The following is a 22,638-nucleotide window of genomic DNA, read 5'->3' as shown; positions in this document are numbered from 1 at the left end:
GGTTACTCGAGGTCAAACTTGGAGATTTTTGGGAGCCCCGGGGTCATCTGAGGTCAACCAATTAGCCCCCGGGGTTACTCGAGGTCAAACTTGGAGATTTTTGGGAGCCCCGGGGTCATCTGAGGTCAACCAATTAGCCCCCGGGGTTACTCGAGGTCAAACTTGGAGATTTTTGGGAGCCCCGGGGTCATCTGAGGTCAACCAATTAGCCCCCGGGGTTACTCGAGGTCAAACTTGCAGATTTTTGGGAGCCCCGGGGTCATCTGAGGTCAACCAATTAGCCCCCGGGGTTACTCGAGGTCAAACTTGCAGAAATTTGGGAGCCCCGGGGTCATCTGAGGTCAACCAATTAGCCCTCGGGGTTACTCGAGGTCAAACTTGAAGATTTTTGGGAGCCCCGGGGTCATCTGAGGTCAACCAATTAGCCCCCGGGGTTACTCGAGGTCAAACTTGCAGATTTTTGGGAGCCCCGGGGTCATCTGAGGTCAACCAATTAGCCCTCGGGGTTACTCGAGGTCAAACTTGGAGATTTTTGGGAGCCCCGGGGTCATCTGAGGTCAACCAATTAGCCCCCGGGGTTACTCGAGGTCAAACTTGGAGATTTTTGGGAGCCCCGGGGTCATCTGAGGTCAACCAATTAGCCCTCGGGGTTACTCGAGGTCAAACTTGGAGATTTTTGGGAGCCCCGGGGTCATCTGAGGTCAACCAATTAGCCCCCGGGGTTACTCGAGGTCAAACTTGGAGATTTTTGGGAGCCCCGGGGTCATCTGAGGTCAATCAACTAGCTCTCGGGGTTACTCGAGGTCAAACTTGGAGATTTTTGGGAGCCCCGGGGTCATCTGAGGTCAACCAATTAGCCCTCGGGGTTACTCGAGGTCAAACTTGGAGATTTTTGGGAGCCCCGGGGTCATCTGAGGTCAACCAATTAGCCCTCGGGGTTACTCGAGGTCAAACTTGGAGATTTTTGGGAGCCCCGGGGTCATCTGAGGTCAATCAACTAGCTCTCGGGGTTACTCGAGGTCAAACTTGGAGATTTTTGGGAGCCCCGGGGTCATCTGAGGTCAACCAATTAGCCCTCGGGGTTACTCGAGGTCAAACTTGAAGATTTTTGGGAGCCCCGGGGTCATCTGAGGTCAACCAATTAGCCCTCGGGGTTACTCGAGGTCAAACTTGGAGATTTTTGGGAGCCCCGGGGTCATCTGAGGTCAACCAATTAGCCCCCGGGGTTACTCGAGGTCAAACTTGCAGATTTTTGGGAGCCCCGGGGTCATCTGAGGTCAACCAATTAGCCCTCGGGGTTACTCGAGGTCAAACTTGCAGATTTTTGGGAGCCCCGGGGTCATCTGAGGTCAACCAATTAGCCCCCGGGGTTACTCGAGGTCAAACTTGGAGATTTTTGGGAGCCCCGGGGTCATCTGAGGTCAACCAATTAGCCCCCGGGGTTACTCGAGGTCAAACTTGCAGATTTTTGGGAGCCCCGGGGTCATCTGAGGTCAACCAATTAGCCCTCGGGGTTACTCGAGGTCAACCTTGCAGATTTTTGGGAGCCCCGGGGTCATCTGAGGTCAACCAATTAGCCCCCGGGGTTACTCGAGGTCAAACTTGGAGATTTTTGGGAGCCCCGGGGTCATCTGAGGTCAACCAATTAGCCCCCGGGGTTACTCGAGGTCAAACTTGGAGATTTTTGGGAGCCCCGGGGTCATCTGAGGTCAACCAATTAGCCCCCGGGGTTACTCGAGGTCAAACTTGGAGATTTTTGGGAGCCCCGGGGTCATCTGAGGTCAACCAATTAGCCCCCGGGGTTACTCGAGGTCAAACTTGGAGATTTTTGGGAGCCCCGGGGTCATCTGAGGTCAACCAATTAGCCCTCGGGGTTACTCGAGGTCAAACTTGTAGATTTTTGGGAGCCCCGGGGTCATCTGAGGTCAACCAATTAGCCCCCGGGGTTACTCGAGGTCAAACTTGGAGATTTTTGGGAGCCCCGGGGTCATCTGAGGTCAACCAATTAGCCCCCGGGGTTACTCGAGGTCAAACTTGGAGATTTTTGGGCGCCCCGGGGTCATCTGAGGTCAACCAATTAGCCCTCGGGGTTACTCGAGGTCAAACTTGGAGATTTTTGGGAGCCCCGGGGTCATCTGAGGTCAACCAATTAGCCCTCGGGGTTACTCGAGGTCAAACTTGGAGATTTTTGGGAGCCCCGGGGTCATCTGAGGTCAACCAATTAGCCCCCGGGGTTACTCGAGGTCAAACTTGCAGATTTTTGGGAGCCCCGGGGTCATCTGAGGTCAACCAATTAGCCCTCGGGGTTACTCGAGGTCAAACTTGGAGATTTTTGGGAGCCCCGGGGTCATCTCAGGTCAACCAATTAGCCCCCGGGGTTACTCGAGGTCAAACTTGCAGAAATTTGGGAGCCCTGGGGTGACTGACAGCAGCCCCGTGCCCAGCCGTTTCGGGGCTGTGCTCCTCATTCTCTCTGTGCCTCCAACCCCCCGCAGCGCTCCCCGTTCCCCGCTGTCGCTGCCCCATTGCCCTCAGGGCAGCCCAGCAGCTCCTGGCGCTGTCAGGCTGCCTCCCTTGGGCTTTGTTCTTTGGGGATCTGTGCCACTGTTGTGCAGTTTGTGGCTCACACACAGTCAAAATACAGTCAGAGAAAGCTTTAGTTGTTGCTCATGCAAAGTATTATTTATTCCCAGATTAAGTTTGAGAAAACCATTCAGCCTTTCTGCAACTCAGCACGTGTCTGTTCCCAAGAACCCTATTTCCCCCTGTTTTGATGCACTTACATTTGAAATTCAACAAATTGTTTTTTACTCTTTTACTCCCAAAATTCCCACTGGCTGATGGATACAGAAACAGGTTTTTAAAACATAAGTAGGGAATAATTATTCAAATTATTCATAAGCTTATGCTGGAGTTGTATTTCTGTTGTGCTTTGTCTCTTCTGACTTCATTGGGAATGGGACTTTCTAACAAATAAAATAATGAGGTCTATAACTTTAATTATTTTCTCCAGAACATCCCAATGCTGATAACGCCTCCTACTCTATTTTGTTTTCTATTTTTTTTGATGCCGTCTCCCTAGGAGTGCTGCTATTGCTCATACTGATTTATCGTTTAATATTTTCTTGCTGCTTAATACAAGGAACTAAGTCTGCTTCACTGCATGGAGCTCACCACCAGACCTGAAAACTGGCAGCCACACCGCAGGAAGGAGCAGGACTTGCAGCCTGTGTGACCGAAGCACACAGCCCTGGCTCTCCAGGGATGCTGTCCTGTGGCCACCAGGGAGCTCCGGTCCTTCCCCCGGCTGAACATTTCACAAGCTCTGTACCCGAGACTCATGGGGCCAACCTTCTGATCGCTGCAGGAGCCCTCTCGTGTAACCCTGAAGATGACCACCTGCAGCTTCTTCACGGGAAAAATGTGAGGTGATCATAAGCAGAAACACCAGGGTGGTGTTGGACTTGTTGGACTTCCACCCGTAGGTCACAGAGCAGCATTGCTGAACACAACCAGCAGCAGCCAAGGTTTTCTTGATGGAAAAATAACACCATCCGCTCTGATGGAAAGAAGACCACGAATGTTCAAAAATTGTGTGTGTACCAGGATAAAGAGTACTAGTGCCAGGTTTGCAAGAATTTTTAATAAGAGCTGTGCCTTGCGCAAAGGAGGAGCAAACTGTTTTCCATGCTGGATCTGATTATTAACTCCTAACAAAAGGTTGTCCTTTGTGAAACCATGGCCATTTTATTTTAGTGGACAAAGAAATGTGTACAGAGCATGATGACAGCTCTCCGTGCACGGACAAGTGCCAAACTGCCATCTGCCGGTGCAGTTGGAGATATCTGGGCCTCCCTCTGGGGAACAATAGATTTTTTTTTTCCTTCATCTTTCCATAGGATGATCCTAAGTCATACCTATACAGCTCAAAACCAGGCTTCAGACGTACAGAATACATTAGGCTGAGATGCTTTCCGATTAGAAGTTCTGGCAGAGCCCCGAGGAAGCTGGCACAATGACCAGGGGCGGTGTTTTCAGTTTCCCTTACTCGTGCCCATGAAACACTCCCCACCCAGAGCACAGCTGGTGGAGGGCTCTGTCTCTGCAGCCACCTCACGCTTCTCTCAGAGTGTTTCAACTTTGCTAAACTGCAGCCATTTCAGCTGAGGGCTTCCATGGCAATACCTGCCTCAAATATTTTGGGAGAGCTTCCACAACAACAAAAATGGTCCCAAACCCAATGGACCAGTGAAAGATAAGCAGTGTGGCCACGCCAAAAATTCCTACATTGGCTTAGCTGAGAAGTTTTAATGTTTTCATTCTTTCAAGTGTCAAATTTGGAAAGTCACCCACTTCTTAGGACATTTGCCATTCTGTTGAAACCAGCCAAATTTGGCTAGCCAAGTATATATTTTAAGATTTTCATAGACATCTGCAAAATCCAATTAATTTTCTTCAACAGCGGGCAGTGCTGTAGCAGCTCATTAGTGCAGACAAAAACACACAAGGGCCACTAAACTCTATGACTATCTTGACTAGCCCTCAATATTCTTATGCCAAGACCACTTCATTAAAATAATTTTTAAAAGTTTTTGTTTGTTTGTTTGTTTGCTTTTTTTCAGCCTATTCCTGCCAGGACCAATTTTGCTAGACAAAACTGAAATAGGTATCACCTAAATTTTAATGGCTCCAGTGCATTTGGCCAAGAATGGCAACGTCGACAGAAAGGGAAAAGGCAGGAAATGAATCACGGAGCCCAAAGCGCAGCTTCTCACCAGGACACTTTCTGGAGCCTGGCTGTCGTTAACGCAGTTAACTTTAATTTAATTTGTCTGTGCTCCTGGCACAGGGCACTGAGCTCCACGACTGTGCATCACATTTCCTACTTTACAGCTACTGGCGATTTTCTTCCACAGTTGGAGTGACTGCAGAGAATAATGTGCTACTGCATTGCTGGTGTGGGCCGCTGAACCCAGCCTGGTCTTTTTTTGCTTATTTATTTAGAGTTTAAAACAGGACAGGGTTAAAGCCACGTGAAATGGTTGCCCACACACCTGAAAGCGAGCTGCCACAGTCTCGGTTATATTGACATAAATCGAGTTTGTAAACATCGTTAGATTAAATCTGAAATGACTACAGGAGTGCTGGAGTAACTAAACCTTAGGTCAAGCTGTAACTCCTATCAAATGGCCTTGCTAGGAAGCATCATAGGCAACTGTTTTCTCCCATGTATGTCATGCATACTCATGATAACCTACAGATGCACCATACATATCCATAGCTACAACACTGAAAGACTGGTTAATAGTAAGAGGTACCGAGATTTCCTCAGAAATCTGCTTTTCTGCTGTGAGCTGTTTTTAATTGCTTACAGCTTCAGCAAAATACAGCCTTTTGGGCAGATTTCTTTTTATGCCAAAGTTTTTCTTATATTGAGTTTATAGGGAGAACAATCAATCAAAAGGGTCAGGCATTTCAGAGAATGAAATGGAGTGAAGAAGCATATTTTCTGCCTGTTTTTGAGAAAAAAAAAATCCAGCAAAGGTACTAATTCTTCTGACTTTGGTGACACGCAACGTCAGAAATATGCTTGGGTGAATTCTCCGGTACAGAGGAGGAAACATGCAACATGAACGATGGGAGCACCTGTCAGGGAGGAGGAAGATGTGCACTACCTGGGAAAAATTGAGGGATGTAATGTGGGAAGCGGGTGGTACAGGGCCTGGAGACTGAGCAAAATCTGCTGCAGACTGCAGAGGAAGCGTAAGCCAGGCAGGGGGATGGGGTTCCTCCCTGGCAGCAGCTGTTCATAGTTCGGTGACAGCACCCTGACACAGCCCCTGAAAACACCGAGGCGCCTTCTACCTGCATAACCAGACTGCAAACTCTTCTCCCTTTCTCCTCTCTGAGCAGCAGCCGTCTGCGCCTGTCTTGAGCTGAGACGTGAGCAGTGAAATCTTGCATCGCTGCGTATTTCTGGGGTGAAAACGCTCTGCCCAGGGACCAGTGCCAGTCACCCGAGTCACCTGGCTTAGCGTGGCCAGGGCAGAAGGTGCTGAGAGCCCTCGGTGCCGAGCTCCCTGTGCTGCACCACCTGCCCTCCTGCGCGCCGCTAGATGGACCTCTGGGCCGCTCCGTGCTGCTGCTGCCTCTGCGCCGCCTGACGTGGCCACACGCTGCATTCACTTCTCGTGCAAGAGGAAAAAACTCATTTCATCACTGGGCAGCGAGCACAGATGGCACTGGAACCGCTGCTCGCCCCCCGGCCGGCACGCTGCTCTCTGCTCTGATTTCAGCCGGCCGGCCTGGCTCTGCTGGCATCGGAGCTATTTGGTTAACAGCACCCTCGTCTGCTTTAAATCACACCCAGCTCACTTGGTGTTTTAGCTGATGTTCAGTTAAGTTGTCCAGTCATCGACTGTAAAGATTACACCCAGAGAGGAGACCAAGAGCATTTGACAAAAGGGGACTGCATCACTTACACCCTCCTTACTCCAGGGCTGCCAGCACCCACCGTGCCCTCCGAGCGGCAGCTTTCACCTGGTGCTGAGGGACACGCTGCACTTCAAAGAAATGTAAAAGGCAATTTCTTTCTTTCCTTTTTTTAAAAAAAAAATGTTCTCCCTCTCTGGATACAGGTAGCAAGCACAAAACACCACATGCTCATAAAAAAAGTGAACCCCGACCCTACAGAGTTACATTTTCAGCAGTTGCAAAGTCTGCAGATTTCCAGCCACGAGTACTCCTTACTGCTCTGGCTCAGCTCGTTAGAGGCTGTCCAAGAAACACAACACACATACCCAAATATAAGCCACTCGCACAGACCATCTTTTATACCCCATCCCATGTTTCAAAGAAGCTGTGGTATGATCGACAAGCTGTTGAATTTCACAACATGTTCACAAAATGAAGGAAGTGCAATCCTTGAGGAGACGCAGAATCTCACCTCATTAAATTCCTTCGTGCGACCACTCTGTGGCTGTCTGTTCACTGCTCCAGTGTGTTTAAGCCAAGATACATCCCTTCACACATTCGAAAGTTTGGGAAAAAATAAAATATAGATGTTTTCCTTTTTCTCTATTAAAGGTTATAAAATTAAAATAGCTGTAGCTATGCTCTGTGAACCACCAAGAACATCCTTTGAAAGACAGATTTCGGTTTCAGTGTTTGTGCAGGTAAAACAACCATGTGCAAACTAATGGGGTATTTAACGTGCAACTTTTCCTTCCTGATCTCGCTAATAAATATTTCCCTAATCTTCCTTACATAAAATAAAAGGGACATTACTATTTCTCGGAATATACCAACAGATTTTTTCCCACTTTGGAAAACACCCATGGAGCCTGGAGTTTAACTGCAGCTCCAAGTGCCCCGGGCTTCTCTGAGCACACGAACTGTAGGGTTCCCCTGTTCAAATTCCCAGCTGTCACTGTGCTTGCTGGAAGCTCCGCCTCAAATGGGATGCACAACTCAAGGCACAGTGCGGCAGTGCAAGGCAGTACTTACTCAGTATGCCTGTCCAGGACCGCCCTTGATTTCAGTATGACACATGTGCCAAGTCTTACAGCTGCACTGCAGGCAACCCTCAAGGGGCAGCAACTCACCTGCTCTTCCTCCCCACCAGACCCCTGCAGAGAAGCGCTTGCCTGGCCTCCCACATCCAAGGAGCTGAGGGAGACAAAAGCTAAACACAAACTGCTCCTGTAAATAACCTGCACAGCAAAGCAGCCATGTGCATCCCACCAAGGTACTGGGAGTTTATCCTCTCCCCGACTCCGCACTGCATTCAGGACTCAACGCTGTCTGCAGAGCAAAGAGGTGTTTAACCTCCACTGTACTGCTTGGAGTACTTCCAGGAGACAGAACTGTTCACTGATACTCTGCAGGCCGCTACTGAAACTGAGAAATGGTTCAAGTAAAATTGCTTCCTAGGCTTTTTTTTTTTTTTTAATTTTTAGCTACTTCATATTTTAAAATAAATTTTAAAAAATAGTTAAAAAGTGGTAAATTTAGTCAAATCCTGCCTTGGCAAGGCCATCAAATCTGTCCTCCAAATTCCAGTTCTCTCAAATGAATTCACTTCCAGTGACAAGTGCAGCCAGCATCCTCAGTGGATTATTGTTTTTCTTTTTAAAAGGTGCAGCCTGGTACATGAATGCTTACACAGTGCATGTTATAAATCCTACCTCATGTTTCAGAAAAAAGGCTCCAAGTTCCCAGCCCTTCAGTGGCATATTATCGCAGCCAAGAGCTTAAGTCTTTGAGCTACTGCAGGAGTAACCTTTCCCCCTGACATTTCCCACTGTACTGTGTAATGACACTGTGGTAAATATGCCAGAAGCTGAAAATGCATTGTGTACAGCTCCAAGTTTTTACTAATCCTTGGAAAATGTATGGAATGCAGCAGCAGCTGGTATCTGGGACTAAAATATATATATAAATCTAGTGCAGCTCATAAAGTTTTTGCTATAAAAATTATGCCCTCACTTAAAATCTTCCATTTAATTTGAAACTGTTAATAGTTTGTCTGAACTCCAATTTTTACCTGTTCTGAAAATATTTTCATATATGTACAGATGCAGTATATTGACGTACCCACCGTGAACATGGAAAACAAATGGTTCTTTCACTCTTCTCTCTCTCTCCGCAGCCCTTGAATTCTTAGATGTCTCTAGAGCCCTGACCGTTTACAGAGCTTTCCAAACGAGCACGCTGTCTTTGCAGCCTTCCTTGATGCCCAGCACCTTGCTATGGAAGTGTCACTCTGTTAAAAGGAGCAGAAGGGCTACTTCATCTCTGAGGCAGGCCAGGTTTCCCTTTGGGCTGCCCTGATCTGCCAGCACAGGCAGGACTCGGTCTGCGAGCAGTACCAACCCCAGACAGGAGGTTATTTCCCTACCTCGCACTCCGACACCCGTCGAGCTGCAGCACCTTACAGCAAACCCTGGCACAAAGACAGTGGATGCTCTAGAAGTACGAAGCGAATGGACTGGGGAGAGCAGCTGGGCTCAGATGCTTTTGTTATATTGCTGCTGAAGACCGAGAAGTAGGCTAGGTAAAGTAGTTGCCCAGCAGATTAAAGCATTTTTAAACTGTTTTTACCATTTCTCCTATCTGTGAGGGTCATTTAGAGCTGTAACCCTCGCCCTTCAACACTCCTAGAGCGAGAACAAACTTGCATATTTAGAGCATGCAGCAAACCAATGCCTTCACAGCACTGCCCAGACCTTCCAAAATATTAGAAAGGAATAATCTCCATCAACAGAAGTATGTGGGAAAATTTTTTAGAGCCACACTAAAATAAAGTGATTCATTTGCAGCAATAAAGCCACAGAAAATAGGGAGAAACCTGCATGATTTAAATACCAGCTCGAGGCAGTGTGCATAATAAATGTGTTTACTATCAGCAAAGGGGAAATTGGCTGACAGTCACATTGGCTTTCTACACTGACTGCCAGATGATTGTTTTTATCATGTACATTGAATGAATTAAAAGAGTAGGCTAGATGACAACTTTCATATAATGACTTTTAGCATAGAGTTTTGTACAGTATTTTTAATCTTTACACTTTACATACTAGTCATTTTTATTTTTTTCCGCAGAGCTATCATACGGTTTAACTCAAATATATTGGTGCTAGTTCTAACCCTTCTGGTAGCTTGGATCTTGGGTCTAATTTTTATCATTTATGTCAGATGTAGGCACGAACTACTTTTAAATGATGCACATATGCCTGAAAAACAATGAAGGAGTTCCTTTCCTGATGGGTCCCAGAGACCATCACAGCAACTCAAGTACAACACTACTAATTTCAACAGGAGGAGGAGAGAGACAAGTCAACACTAAAAGCAGCAATATTTATGAAGATTTCCTTCTCCTCAGCCCCACATGAAAATGTTACACGCTGTCCAATATTTACAATTTGGCAAATTAGCAGGTTCACGATTTTTTGGGAAAGGGACAGGAAAGCATATGTAATGAAACTGAAAAAGATCCTGTGATGCTAAGATATTGATGTAACCACAGTTAATATAGTTTCCATTGTACTCCAGCAGAAATTTAAGAACATAAGCTCCAAAACCTGAGAGAGCAAGAAAGATAGCAGCGAGTCATTAGTGTTTGGACAGACCTAGTTCTCGCCTGCACAGCACAGATGCAGTTGCCATATTAAAAATCTCTGTGTAGCTGGATGATTCCCAAGGGATAAAAACAAAGGTCTTGTAGAGTTATTTCACGTCGTTATTGACCAATTGCATTACGATTAATAAAACCCAGATCTAGGTGCTTTTCAAAGTGGGAAGAACAACCTGCTTTTGAAAGAAGTCGTCATCACAACTTCCAGCTTCAGAATAATAATTAAGAGAAAAAAATTAATAAATAAATACCATTTCTTGATCATACCAGGTTTAGCCACAGAAAGACTCTACATCAGACGTCTGCACAAAATGAGAAGATGGCCTTTGCCCAATTTCTGCAGACAGTGTGCAATCATCAACAAACACTTGGAATTAATTATTCTGCATTTAAGATGTGCTACAGAAAGTATTAATTGGCAAGCTTAGAATTTTTTATCGGGGAATAAATGAAAGAGAGTGATATTTTTCATTCATATACTTGTTTTCAGAGTAAAACATGTGTATATATATATATATATATATATATATATATATATATGTATTTTAAGTATTTAGCACTCTAAAAGTGAATGGATTGGAAAATCTGGATTTTTTTCAGATTAAAACTATTAAAAAAGTCAGAGTTATTTCCCCCTCCATTTTAGACCCACAGTAATGGATACTACGTGGAAAAAAAAATCAAACATGGGTAATTACTTGGAGTCATGTGGTATAATGCACTCAAAAATATTCTCTTTTACATAAATGGGGAAAAAAAAAAACAACTTAGTAGACATCTGTTTCTAACAACCTTTCTCAAAAGACAATAACTTTATATCCCTGTTGAAAATGTGTCTCAGAAATAACTGGTCTGAGAGTTTCCAGGAATGGATGGTTACTTTTAGAAAAAAAGCTTCATCAGAAAGTTTTGTCTTTTTCCCAGAGAAGAAAGACATGCAAAATAGTTATTGGAACTGATCTACAGTGAAACTAAATGACAGGGAAAAAAAAAAAAAAAAAGATTTCACTGGCACAATTGCCACCATCTGCAAAAAATACAAATCTTTTAGGAAAGAAAACATCACCATTTCAGAAAATGTATTTTACACATGTCTGATGAGCTCAGGCACCACCAACACATGCATACAAGCTAGAGGACCGTATGTACATGTATACACGTCTGTATTTAGGTAGCACTGCAGGCACAGGCAGCGTGGGTGCCCGCAGTGCGCAAGCTTGCCTGCAAGCTGTTGTATTTGTGCTTCTCAAAGTGCGCGACTTAACTCTGCTAGCAATTACAGCTCTGAAATTGCCAAAGCCACAAATCGCTGAAGCAAAGCAGCTAACAACCAGCTGAAACGCTGAAATTAAAATTCTGGAAGGTTGAACTGTTATGAGCCACATGGCAAAATAAACAAGGACTGAAAAACAAAGCACAGACCTGGAGTCTGCATCCTCTGGTTTTGACTGCCTGTGTCAGTGTGCTGTTCTCTCCAGCAGTTCAGCAGTCACTGCTGTCACACAAATGAGGGGAAAAAAAGGAGCAGCGGTCCTCTGGAAACCACTACTTCATGAGATGGAAGGTGACCTAACCATGAGTGAACAAACTTTATTGGGAGTTCCTGCCTTTTAAAGCTTTTTACTGTTTTTAAGAAACTTTCCTGATTTTTAATCTATTGCTTTCAGACATTTTGTCTAAATGGGTATTTTAGCGTTTGTTGCGGGACATCCTCATTTCTGCTGTACTGCACCTTGCCATGTCAACCCAATGCAATTACTTAGCACAAGTATATGGCAGCCTAGCTCACAGGGGCAGTTCTCATTAATTATTACTATAGGATATGTTCAAATGAACAAACTCCTTTAGTAAAAAACAAACAAACAAACATTTTAACTTATTTCTCTAAAGAAGTCATCTATCAGGGCCCCATAGAAAAACTGAAAAGACCAATGACAGTGTTAATATCCTGATTCAAACAGTGGAATCAGATATATGTTCAGTATGACATTATCACATTTTAAAGGACCATCGCTGTCTGAGGCCTTTAACCTAACCTAGGTTTTAACCTAGGCCAGCCTGAAAAGAGCCTCAGTGTACACACACAGAGGACTTTGCATACTGCACTGATAAGGTCTGGCACCGTTTCTAAAAATGTACTCCTGATGTACTGCCATGGAGTTATTATAGTCACTTCCATCATGCAGTGAAGGTACAACTTATTCTTTTTTTTTGGTTTGACACGTTTGACACCTAATTTTTTGAAAAAGAAATTACAACAAAAAATCATCATAAAAGCAACATGAAATGCAAATAACCACTTCCAAAAAAAAAAAAAAAAAAAAAGAAAAGAAAAAAGAAAAAAGCCACAGCTGTGATAACGTCAGCAGTGAAGGTTAACCTCTAACTACAGCAGTCTGGTGAGCTTGCTCTCGTATTTGCTGAACCAGTATGCAGGGCTGGCATTTCATGTCATCTGTAATGCTAAGCTGCTGGGATATGATTAGCTACTTAAGAGCATGTAATTTGCAGTGGTGTAACTGCACTGACCAGAAGGAAGCTGATTCTAAACTTATTCTGATACACAATGAGAAACAGGTCTCAAACAGCCAACAAGCAAATTCACATCCTTTATAACTTCAGCCTTCTGTGCAAACAAAACCTGAGAAATGCTGGAAGAAGCAATCCTTATAATGTGCCAGATCTTCTCTGGGAATCTGAGAAAGAGCAGAATGACACTACAACACAAAGCCAAAGTTAATGCAGGCCCTTACTTAGTGCAACTTCCATAAACATATTTACTCAGATCTACCATGGAAAACAGAATTTGCAAAGCATTGCCCAAAGAACAAAAAGTATCATTAGTGTTTATTTTATCTGGACTGCTCCACTAGAGAACAGCAGCAGCAGAGGGGAGAAGTGGCCTCCAAAATAAGCATCGTATTTAGATCCTGAGAGTAAGCACACTGTAAATATGCGAGAGAAGCCAAATCATACCCAGTTAAGGCTTCATAATGGAGGGAAAAAAGAAGCAATTTATATCTGAATCCCCGAAATTACAGTTATTGATACCTTTGCTAATAAACTTAGCCAGAGATCTAAACTAATTTGTCTGGGCATTAATTAGAGCAACAATCGATTTGCATCGATCCCCCCAGACGCTGTAAAATGTCTTGTTAACTTCCACAGCATCTTCATTTTTCCAAATACAAGTTCTCACTAGCTGAGAAATCAAATGCAGTTTCCCTATATGAGGTTTGCATTTTCATCATGTTCATTCTGGGAACATGCCTAAGCCTATTAAACAGTAAACAGCGTAGTTTGTTCTTGCCAAGGCAAAAGTAGACATAGACGTTTATATCAGTCACTAGAGGAAAAAAGTTCCATTCTGAACTACTAGACATCTGTTACACGATCCACTGAAATGAATGGAAATACTACTCATAACTGAAGTTTTAAGCTAGATGTAAAAGGCTGAATCTAAATAACTGGCTTTTGTTTAGGAAAACAGGTGCTAGGAGTAAGGAAGATTTGACAGGCAGAAATTGGGAAAGATAATGGGCCCCTTGAGTTGTCCCTAAGTGCCAGACGAAACTCAGAAGTGGATGATACTTATGCTTTCCCATTTATAAACTTTCAGGAAAAACAAAACAAAACAAAATCTTTCTCCTTTCTTTGTTAGAAAAAAAAAAAAAACAAAAACCAAAAAACACATCAAAAAAAAGCAGCATAAAACAACCTCAGACTTTCCTCTTGCTGAGCTCTGATGGAACCAATAGCTGGATCTGAATTTCACACCATCAGCCTGCCTCTACTTTCTTTTACTAAAATAATACCCTATTTTAATGGATACAGGCTTAGCTCTAAATACTGATCCACAGCTTTCTGCAACAGCAGAACTCACAGGAACGCTGTCAAGGGCAACTGCAGAAATCTTGCAAGTTTTCACACATTCCATGCTCACAGTACAAAAGACTGCCAAAGAAAGAAGAAATGATAATGTGCATCATGGCAAACCTGGTGATTTTATAATCATTCTCTCAAAAGGGTGTATGATGTGTCGTGGGTGACTGTTGCTTGTATTGCCAATGTTTCACTGCCAGTTGCACAAAATGCTTCTTTTCCAAAGGACGGTCAACTAGTGCAGGAAGAATCAGACACAGAGCAAACACAACCTGAACTTCAGCACAAGACACTGGTGCGCAATGTGGTTACTTTTTAACAGAAGGCCATGGAAAGGGAAAAATATTTCAGTTATAATTCCCCTGCAATTCTAAAGATTTTTTCTAAAAATAAAGCTTTAAATAATTTGAAGAGCACCAACATATGCTTTATCACAGGTCAGTGGGGCGGCACAAGCCTCATTTTAAGATCTCCAAAAACTATCTGAAAGGAAGTGTCTTTTAGGAAAGTAAACACAGCCCAAGCAGCTGACCACTGCTCTCCCTGCAAGTGACCCAGGACACAGCAGTCACGAGTGGCTGCTCCTGGCCTGCAGTCCAGAGGTTAGAAGAGAGGAAAGGGCAAAAAAGCGTGTTCCCAAGGTTGGCTGTGCTTGCTTCAGCTGGTGGACTTGGTCCTCATGCAAGGACCCTCTAGACAGGGCTGGCAGTGTCAGACCACCTGCATTTGAAACCTGTGTCACAGAGGCAGTTTGAACTCCTACCTGGTAAAAACAAATCTTCTCGCATCTCTGCTCTGGCTGCTTCAGAGAAGCATCGTTTTTTCAACCACTCAGCCTCATATTCGCTTGTGTGTTCATCGGGCCATGTAATAGATATCTTATAGAATAAAAAGAAAGGTCATTTTAGAAATAAAACAACCACCATGTAGACCAAACAAACAAACAACAACAACAAAAAACACAACTAAAAACTCCAACCTTAGAAATTATAAATATTGCAATATTTCAATCAGTAATATCAGCCCAGGCTTCCTTGCAGTGTAACTGCAAACAATTAATGAAATCCCAATCTGAACACCATCCAAGTTCTGATACCATTTATAGATGGTTATTTTCACATAAGCACATGACCTAATTTGCTATTTTGTGCGGGCTGCTGTCACTGCATGTGCTTTGCTTAGCAGAAAGTGGGGAATCACAGAAGCTGGCACACACCACTGAGGAGAGCACTTTATCAACAACTCAGAAGAGAGCAAAAATATCTTCCAAAACACTGACAGCTGTCAAAACAGAAAAAGGACAAGACAGACACATGCAAAAAAAGTTAGGAGATAAATAATTTCCCTAGTTTTGACACTTTTTTCCCCCTTTCAAATAATTGTATATTTTTCAATTCCTGAAAAAAAAAAAAAAAAAAAGGATGGAAAGTGTAAAGCTTTGCTTCCTATGAACCAAAGAGCTCAGTGCAGCACACACACCCCATGGAATTCTCTCATCTGCTGTGTAGGCTTCAATCCCCATTTCAGCAAATTCTGGCTGTTCATGTTATGGTAAAACACCAGCATTAGTTTATGATTAGTGCTGTGCCTGCAGTTCCTGAGTGTACACAGAAGCAGGCAATCCCTCTATCACAGTACATTTGCTCATTCAAAGGGTGAATTTACACAGCATTACTTTTGGTAATGAACCATCAGCTCGGGAGCCTAAATAAACACAGCACCTTGTCTTGCAGATGAGGCCCGGCTGTTACAGGGCTGATTGCTCTGTCTGTAACATGTTTTAAACCTCTTTAACTGCAAAATAAAGGAAGTGAGTTTGCATATCAAGGGAGCTACGTACTGCTTGTAAATAAACGTATAAGATCTAGATAATATACTAGGCATTTACGTATGTCAGGAAAGATTAAAATTTACAGCAAGGGCAGTTCCTCTCCCCCTCTTGCCCAATGACCTCTCTTTTTCACAACCAAGCGTTAACGTAGATGGATAGACACAGATACAGACACTAGGCCAGCACTGAATATTGGGTTCAACTTCAGTTTGAGCGTTTGCTCTAAAATGAAGTCTTTTGCACATTGGAAGATAAGGTATCAGCTAATACACGGATATCTTTGTTATGAATTTAGATTATCGTCACTTTCCCATTTGTTTTTCTAATTTGCAAGTCACTTATAAAATAAAGAGAAAAAAGACAGATGTTAATGCAAAATTAGAAGTGTGGGGAATGCCTACATTTTCTTTTCAACATCTGATAATAAGGAAACGTTCAAAAAAGAACAATTATGTTCTAGAAACTGTTTCTGTGCCCAATGTGTCACACGTATAAAGTAGTTTCATATACATTGGGAAAACCAAACTTGCTCGAATTACTCCCGTTAGATCCTTTGGTTATTCTTAAAAGCTGTGCAAATCCACACTACTGATCACAGATAAATGAATTACGGTTACAGCATATCCTGGGCTTATCTCTAACTTGCAGATTAACGAGAATTGTTAAACACGTTTCCCTAGAAGAGCAACCAGTGCCTCTCCGAGTACCTTTTTTCTGTCTGTCAGAGTGACTTCCTTCGCCACGATGTCAACATCGAGGTCCTCGAAGAGCAGCCTGCGTGCCTTGGCCGAGCTGAGGAAGCAGTCGGGGCACTGGCAGTTGTCCCTCAGCCAGACGCACGGGTAGCAGCTCTTGCTCCCGTCCGCCCAGTGCACGCGGACGAGGTGCTCCGCGTCCGGAGCCTCCACCTTCTGTATTGCCGTGCTCATGTTGCTGCTGTGGGCCCCTCGTGCTGTCCCCCGCCAGCAGCACGGCAGCAGGGTGGCCGCGGTGATCACGCTCCTGTCCTGGAGCACAGCGTGGACTTTGGTCCCCCGCAGGACGTGAGCTGCCAGCCTCCACATCGCGGCCGCCGCGACACCACCGGACGGAGAGCTCCTACAGCAGGGTGAAGGGCAGTGTGTTACTGAAGGAGAAACTGTAACAGAAAGAGCATGTTGAGATGGCTCTCCCCACCTGTCTTCTACCTCAACGTTTAGGAGCATTCATTATCCTGTTTGTTTTTTTTGAGGCACGGAGAGTGCATTCGGACCCACCTATTCAGAAAGCCCTGGGATCAGCAGAGCTTCAGTTTGATTCACCATCTTCAGTTCCTGCAGTGAGTTCAATACGTACTGCATAAATTGTCTCTTTATAAAAGACACCTTCAGATGAGCTCCACAGCTCAAACGTAGGTGCTGCTACCAATCGTGCTGACAAGCTACAGCTTTGAAGTGCACGCACCTTAATTCCTGCTCTCAACACTATGGAAAAGCAGACGCTGCATCCATCTCCCTGCAGGGAAAAGCTTTGGAAATACGACTTGAGCTACGACAGAGTTCTGGAAGAGCTCATTTCTCCTTGCACAGGCAGCCTGCTTTCTATACGTACGCTGGATTATTTAAAGCTAATTGAATATTTGAAGTTAGCTGTATGCTGTACTGAAGAAAGACGATGCATCCAAACCTTAAATTACAAGAGAAGTTCTGATCGAATGTTTTTCTTATTCAGGAAAGCACTTGGCCTCCCCTCAAATCAATAAAATATCACATTTGTTTTTAACAGACTGTTTAATCATTTTGAAGTTTGTGTATTTATTTCCAATGTGTTCAGTGTCTTTTTCTGTTGTTTTTGTTCTTCCACTCAGAGGGCAAAATATTGATGCCCTGTCAGGACCAAAGCCTCCCCACTTGTCTTTGCACAGGGAAAACCTCATTAGCGTCAGTGTTTTGACACACTAAAACCTACAGAAGTTGTCAGAAGGTTTTTGATTTTCTTCCTTTCCTTTCTCTAAGTTAGAATTACGCTGTACAGCGCCCCAGGGTCTCTTTTTGTTTTTATTTGATTTGATTTAGTACAGCAAAGCAGAATATTGATTTCTGCTTTCTTTTGTCTGGGCATAGCAGTCCCATCAGAACCCATTAATTACCAACTTCCACTTGCAGTTCAGCCCGAGGAACAGCTTTGTGCACACAGGCTCAAATCTCTTTTATCCAAAAATGGATTCATATCCAGACGTATCTTTCCTTTTATACATACACACACGTATATGTGCACACATATATATGTAAATACATACTAAGCACTATTCAAGCACAGCAATTTTCCTGTTGACTGTAAAAATATTTACACCAGGGGACTGGCTGCAGTTTCCTTCTGAAACATCTTGCACAAAGTTTTATTATGTATGGCTGCAAAGACATGGTATGTTTTAGGTTTTTTTTAAACTTAAAACAATTGGATACTTATTCTAATCTCTTTGAAACAAAAGACAAGCACTGGAACACAATGAATGTTTCCAATATAGTGAAACTTTAGAAGAGCTGGTTTCCGAGCAAGTAACAACACCACCACTTTAACGTACTGTAAACTTCTGCTGCATCTGTACTGGTTACACGGTAGTTCTGCTCAAGGCAGTGGATTATTTGATGACAATGGATCAGAACCAAAAGCACGCTTAGTTAACCAGCATACAGCTTAGGGTGAAGGGGAAGCCGCCCCTTGCAAGGCACAGTTGGGTAAGCACCATCATCAAATCATCAAAGCATCATCATCACGACTACTGAATTCAACCCAAAGCATTGCACTCATGGCCACTTGAATTTAAGAACAAGGTTAGAAAGCATACAAGCAACCTAAACGGTAGGAGCAATTTATTCCACCTGTCTTCCAGGGTATAACTCTTCCCAGAACCAACCGCCCCGCCAGCCCAGCTCCTCTGCAGATAGGGACACATCTCCGTGCACTACACCTACGGAGGCATTCCTTTATGCATCTGGTTAGGACAAGACCAGGAGAACCAGATTTGATTTTCAAAGTTCAAGGCCTCCAGGAAGCTCCTCTGGCTTACCAGGGAGAATTCTGAGAACTAGATCTTTTTGGGTCTGTAAAACACCCACCTAATTAGTTCGTTATGTGCTTTGCCTACGCTGTATTTCATACACTTGGTACACCACGCCATCCAGTTGTTCGGATAAACTTTCATGCATAATTTTCTCATTTTAATTAACGCGGCTTGCCAAATAACTTAAGTATTATTCGCATACTTATTGTTTAACTTCACAACCTGTTAAATCACTTTCATCGTTGGAGTCTTCATGTAAAAAGTAATTAAGCCTTTAATTCCCGAATGCCCTTCAGGGAACATTCATCACCAAGTTTGCAGTCCTACTTGAAGTCTGACAGCTTCGAGGGGTTTCCAGGCTTCTTGTATTTTACCATTCAGTTAAGAAATCTGAACTTGTTCCTAAGAGGCCCCTCGTAGTACTGCTGGTAATAGAAAACCACATCAGAATATTTTTTATGATGAGAAATTAAGGTGAGTTTACTGTCTTCCTGTCACAGATGTTGCTTAACTGGTATTTGTTCGCAGGGTAATGATAACTCAGGGACACACAGCCTATCTCAAGCAGAATTTCTTCCAAGTCAGTGGCAGGAAGTCTCGCAAATGCTTTGGAACAAAGGTCAACCTCAAAAATCAGATGCAGCCAATCCTGCCAGACACAACTTCTAAATTAAAAACAAATAGATAAATAAACAAATCTTCTGGAAGTTACACATAATCTATGTTACAGTGGGGAAGGCTGTATGCCAAAGGGGAATTTCCAGCTCTGCTTAGATCCGAGAAGCATGGCATGGCAGCGTTCATCTTGCCTCACCTCAGACATGTACCAGTCACCTACACCCAAACATCGCAGGAGCCATCTGCAACACCCGTAACAAACAGGCACATTTAGGGCACACTTCACCTGACCTTTGCAGAAACCTGCTTCAGGATGAGACGAACTGAACTCTTATTTCTCTCCACCAGCTACAAGAAGAGCCCCAGCAGCTAGCTCTGACGTGGATGTTACGCTGTCGGTGTTTACACTCCGCAAGACATTTCACAGTGGTAATTTTATGATGAACTGGTGCTCCTGTTCCCAGACCACTGTTTCTGCATACAACTCGCTACACACAACACTGCTGGGAGAATCGTGGATGGTAGGAGCCCTAAACTTTACTGCCAGGCAGAGCAAGCCTCCGCTGCTGTCACTGGCACCCCCGTTCCAAGCGACGTCAGGTTTTGGCATCAGAGGTCCAACCTATTGTGAACCACAAAGTGCTCTCTTGAAATAATTCCAGTCCTAACAGCCAGACGCTGAATAGCCAGCCTCTGCACCCCAGAGAGAGGGGAGGATCTCTTTCCCAGACTGCAGCAGAAGCCTTCGATACGCTTAGGGTAGGAAACAATTCCACCGCACGCTTCGCGGGATTAATAAAAATCACAGTATGTGGGTTTTTTAATATACAGATCTATTTTGTCTACTATTACTGTGCCCCACGACTCCAAGCCTATTCAGATTTTTCATTTATGATGTCTATTTGCTGAAGTGAGTAGACTTGCACCTAAATGACACCGCTGTCAATTAGGAGAGAATCAGGCCCTTTGGATCCAATGTTAGCCAGGTTGGTAGGTATGCGAGAGGAAGCCATGCAAACTATTACAGCAGCAGATTTCCCTTGTGGTGAAGTTAAGCGTTCACTTTTAAAATATACAACAGCGTTTGCATTACAACTTCTGTTTCTGTCTTCGTTGTAAAGCAATCATTCGGGTTAACCACCTACTGAGAGAAACCTTGTAACAATAAAGAGGCTGTTTATTGTTTTCCTCGAGTTAGTCATATCATGGTGTCATTATTAAAATGAAAACCCAGATGACAGTGATTAAAAATATCTGCAACAGGCCTCTGGATGTTTTTCTTCTCAGACATACAAATTAAACAGATCTGCAAGTCTCATTTTTGTCCCATATGCTGTTTCTCAGAAAAATATTCCCCCCTCAGCATTTTTTTTTATTATTTTTTTTTTACTGTTAGCATCAGTGGGGTGCTAGAGCATTCGGCATTGTACACAGCAGCAAGCTGGCATGCCTTCACCAGACCTCTCTGGATGTGAAGCAGTTCCCAGCCACCCGGGGTTTGTCACGATGTTGTCACCACTCACCCTGGTGCTCTGTGCCCCCTCGCCCTCACTTGCTCCATGGTTCTGCTTGCTCAGCTGCTGCTCCCGGCCTGCCAGGGCAGGAGGACAGCTCCAGCTCCCAGCTCTGGCCAGAAAGCCAGCCCTGCCTCCCTCCTGGAGCAACGAGTGACACAGCGTGTGAAGCTGGGGCAAAATATTCTTCCAACAGCACTGGCAAGGCCCTAGCTGCCACATGAACGAGCAAGCCCTGCCTGCTGGCTCTGCTTATTTCCAGTGTGCTGCAAGGAGAGGCATCCACGGACTGGGTGGATGTGTCTGCAAACTGTGTGCTGCTCCTAAGCGATTCTTCTTCACGCTGAGCGCATACAGGACATTCAGGTGAGTTCTCCACAGGACGGTAAAGAACTTTGAACTGTTCGTAGTGATGTCTTCAGAAAATCCTGCTATTGTTCACTTAAAAGTGCCACAGAAAAGCTACCTGCTGCCTTCCCACTCACTGGCACAAAGACAGCACTGCCTCACTGATAGGTGTATCTGCAAACAGAGTCACTGAGCTGTGAGTTTCCAGCCCTGATCAGTGACTGGCACAGCTGTAGCTATGGGGTTACGCTCCTGTTTTCTTAATAACTAAGATACAGTCCTAAATGCTGGAGAATTACTACTTTAGGCCTTAAAAACCTTGGAGTCCAAGACACGCAGGGAGCTGCTGGTAAAGAAAAACAAATCCCAATGCCTGGTGCCAGGCCACTGCAGAGAGGGGAAAAACACATCTCATATTCTAACAGGCTCTTGAACATGCTTCATGGCTTCAGTCACATAGCATATGGATTCTGCTAACAGCTTCAGTGTAGTTTTTCAATTTATTGACGATTGTTTAAACGTTTTTCCTTTTTTTTTTTTTTTTTTTTTTTTTTTCTCCCCTCCAACAATAAAAGTAGGATGCTAATCTCAGCCTAATGCAGGCCCAATTACAAGCAAGAGTCCCAGGGGTTTTCATCCCCTTTCCCCCTCAAACTTTCCAGGCTGACGCTTACCCACGTGGTGCTATTTTACACTCGGAATCGCATTCTGCGCTAAACGAGAAGCAGAACTGCCTGGTTTGCCTGAAGTTGTTCTCAGGATGCTCACAACCACGGTCAAACTGAAAAGCAAATAGCTCAGAAATACGCAGGGCGAGCTCCCTGCACCCCAGCTCTCAGCCTGCCTCCTCTTTGGGCTACCCGCTGCTTGACCCCCGAAGGCACCACGCGTGACTCTGCTCTGTTACCACTCATGGGACTTTCACAGCTTAAAACAAACGCTACCAAGAGCTTTTACGAGTCCCACTGCCCCATGCACACAGGCTCAGAGGTTTCCCTGCTCACAGCCGTGCTTCCAGCCTCCCCCCGCCCTCCAGCTCACGCTCGCTGCTGTCCTTCCCCCAAATCCCCCCCCTGTTCAGCCTCCCCGCCCTGCTACCACCCTTTTGCCTGCCTGCTGGGGTCAGACACGCTCCGTAGCTGTACCTGCACGATTAGGGACGCGGCCAGGAGGGGTCCCCGCACCTCACAGCGGCCCCGGGCCCGGCCCGGCCCCCCCCGGCCCCGGCAGGCCCGGCCCCGGGGAGGGCCCCGCGCCTGGAGGCGGC

At 44.7% G+C, this 22,638-nt stretch overlaps 1 protein-coding gene across 3 annotated transcripts in view; it reads right to left on the bottom strand.

The window, feature by feature from the left end:
- BBOX1 (gamma-butyrobetaine hydroxylase 1) overlaps positions 1-22,638 on the bottom strand; it is a 45,115-nt gene extending 22,477 nt beyond the window's left edge. For 2 of the 3 annotated variants that reach the window (XM_082761156.1, XM_082761154.1), the window contains exons 1-3: positions 22,517-22,638; positions 16,556-16,946; positions 14,781-14,895 (exon numbers count right to left, since the gene is read on the bottom strand). In XM_082761156.1, the coding sequence (XP_082617282.1) occupies positions 14,781-14,895; positions 16,556-16,912 (472 nt within the window). In that variant the 5' untranslated portion in view covers positions 16,913-16,946; positions 22,517-22,638. Of the gene's footprint in view, positions 1-14,780; positions 14,896-16,555; positions 16,987-22,516 lie in introns of all 3 variants that reach the window. The other variant, XM_082761155.1, reaches the window with a different exon arrangement.

This window comes from Aythya marila, assembly GCF_965140915.1.
Source record: "Aythya marila genome assembly, chromosome: 5".
Lineage (NCBI taxonomy): Eukaryota > Metazoa > Chordata > Aves > Anseriformes > Anatidae > Aythya > Aythya marila.
Note: the sequence above shows the minus strand (reverse complement) of the source record. Positions and strands in the feature narration are given on the sequence as shown.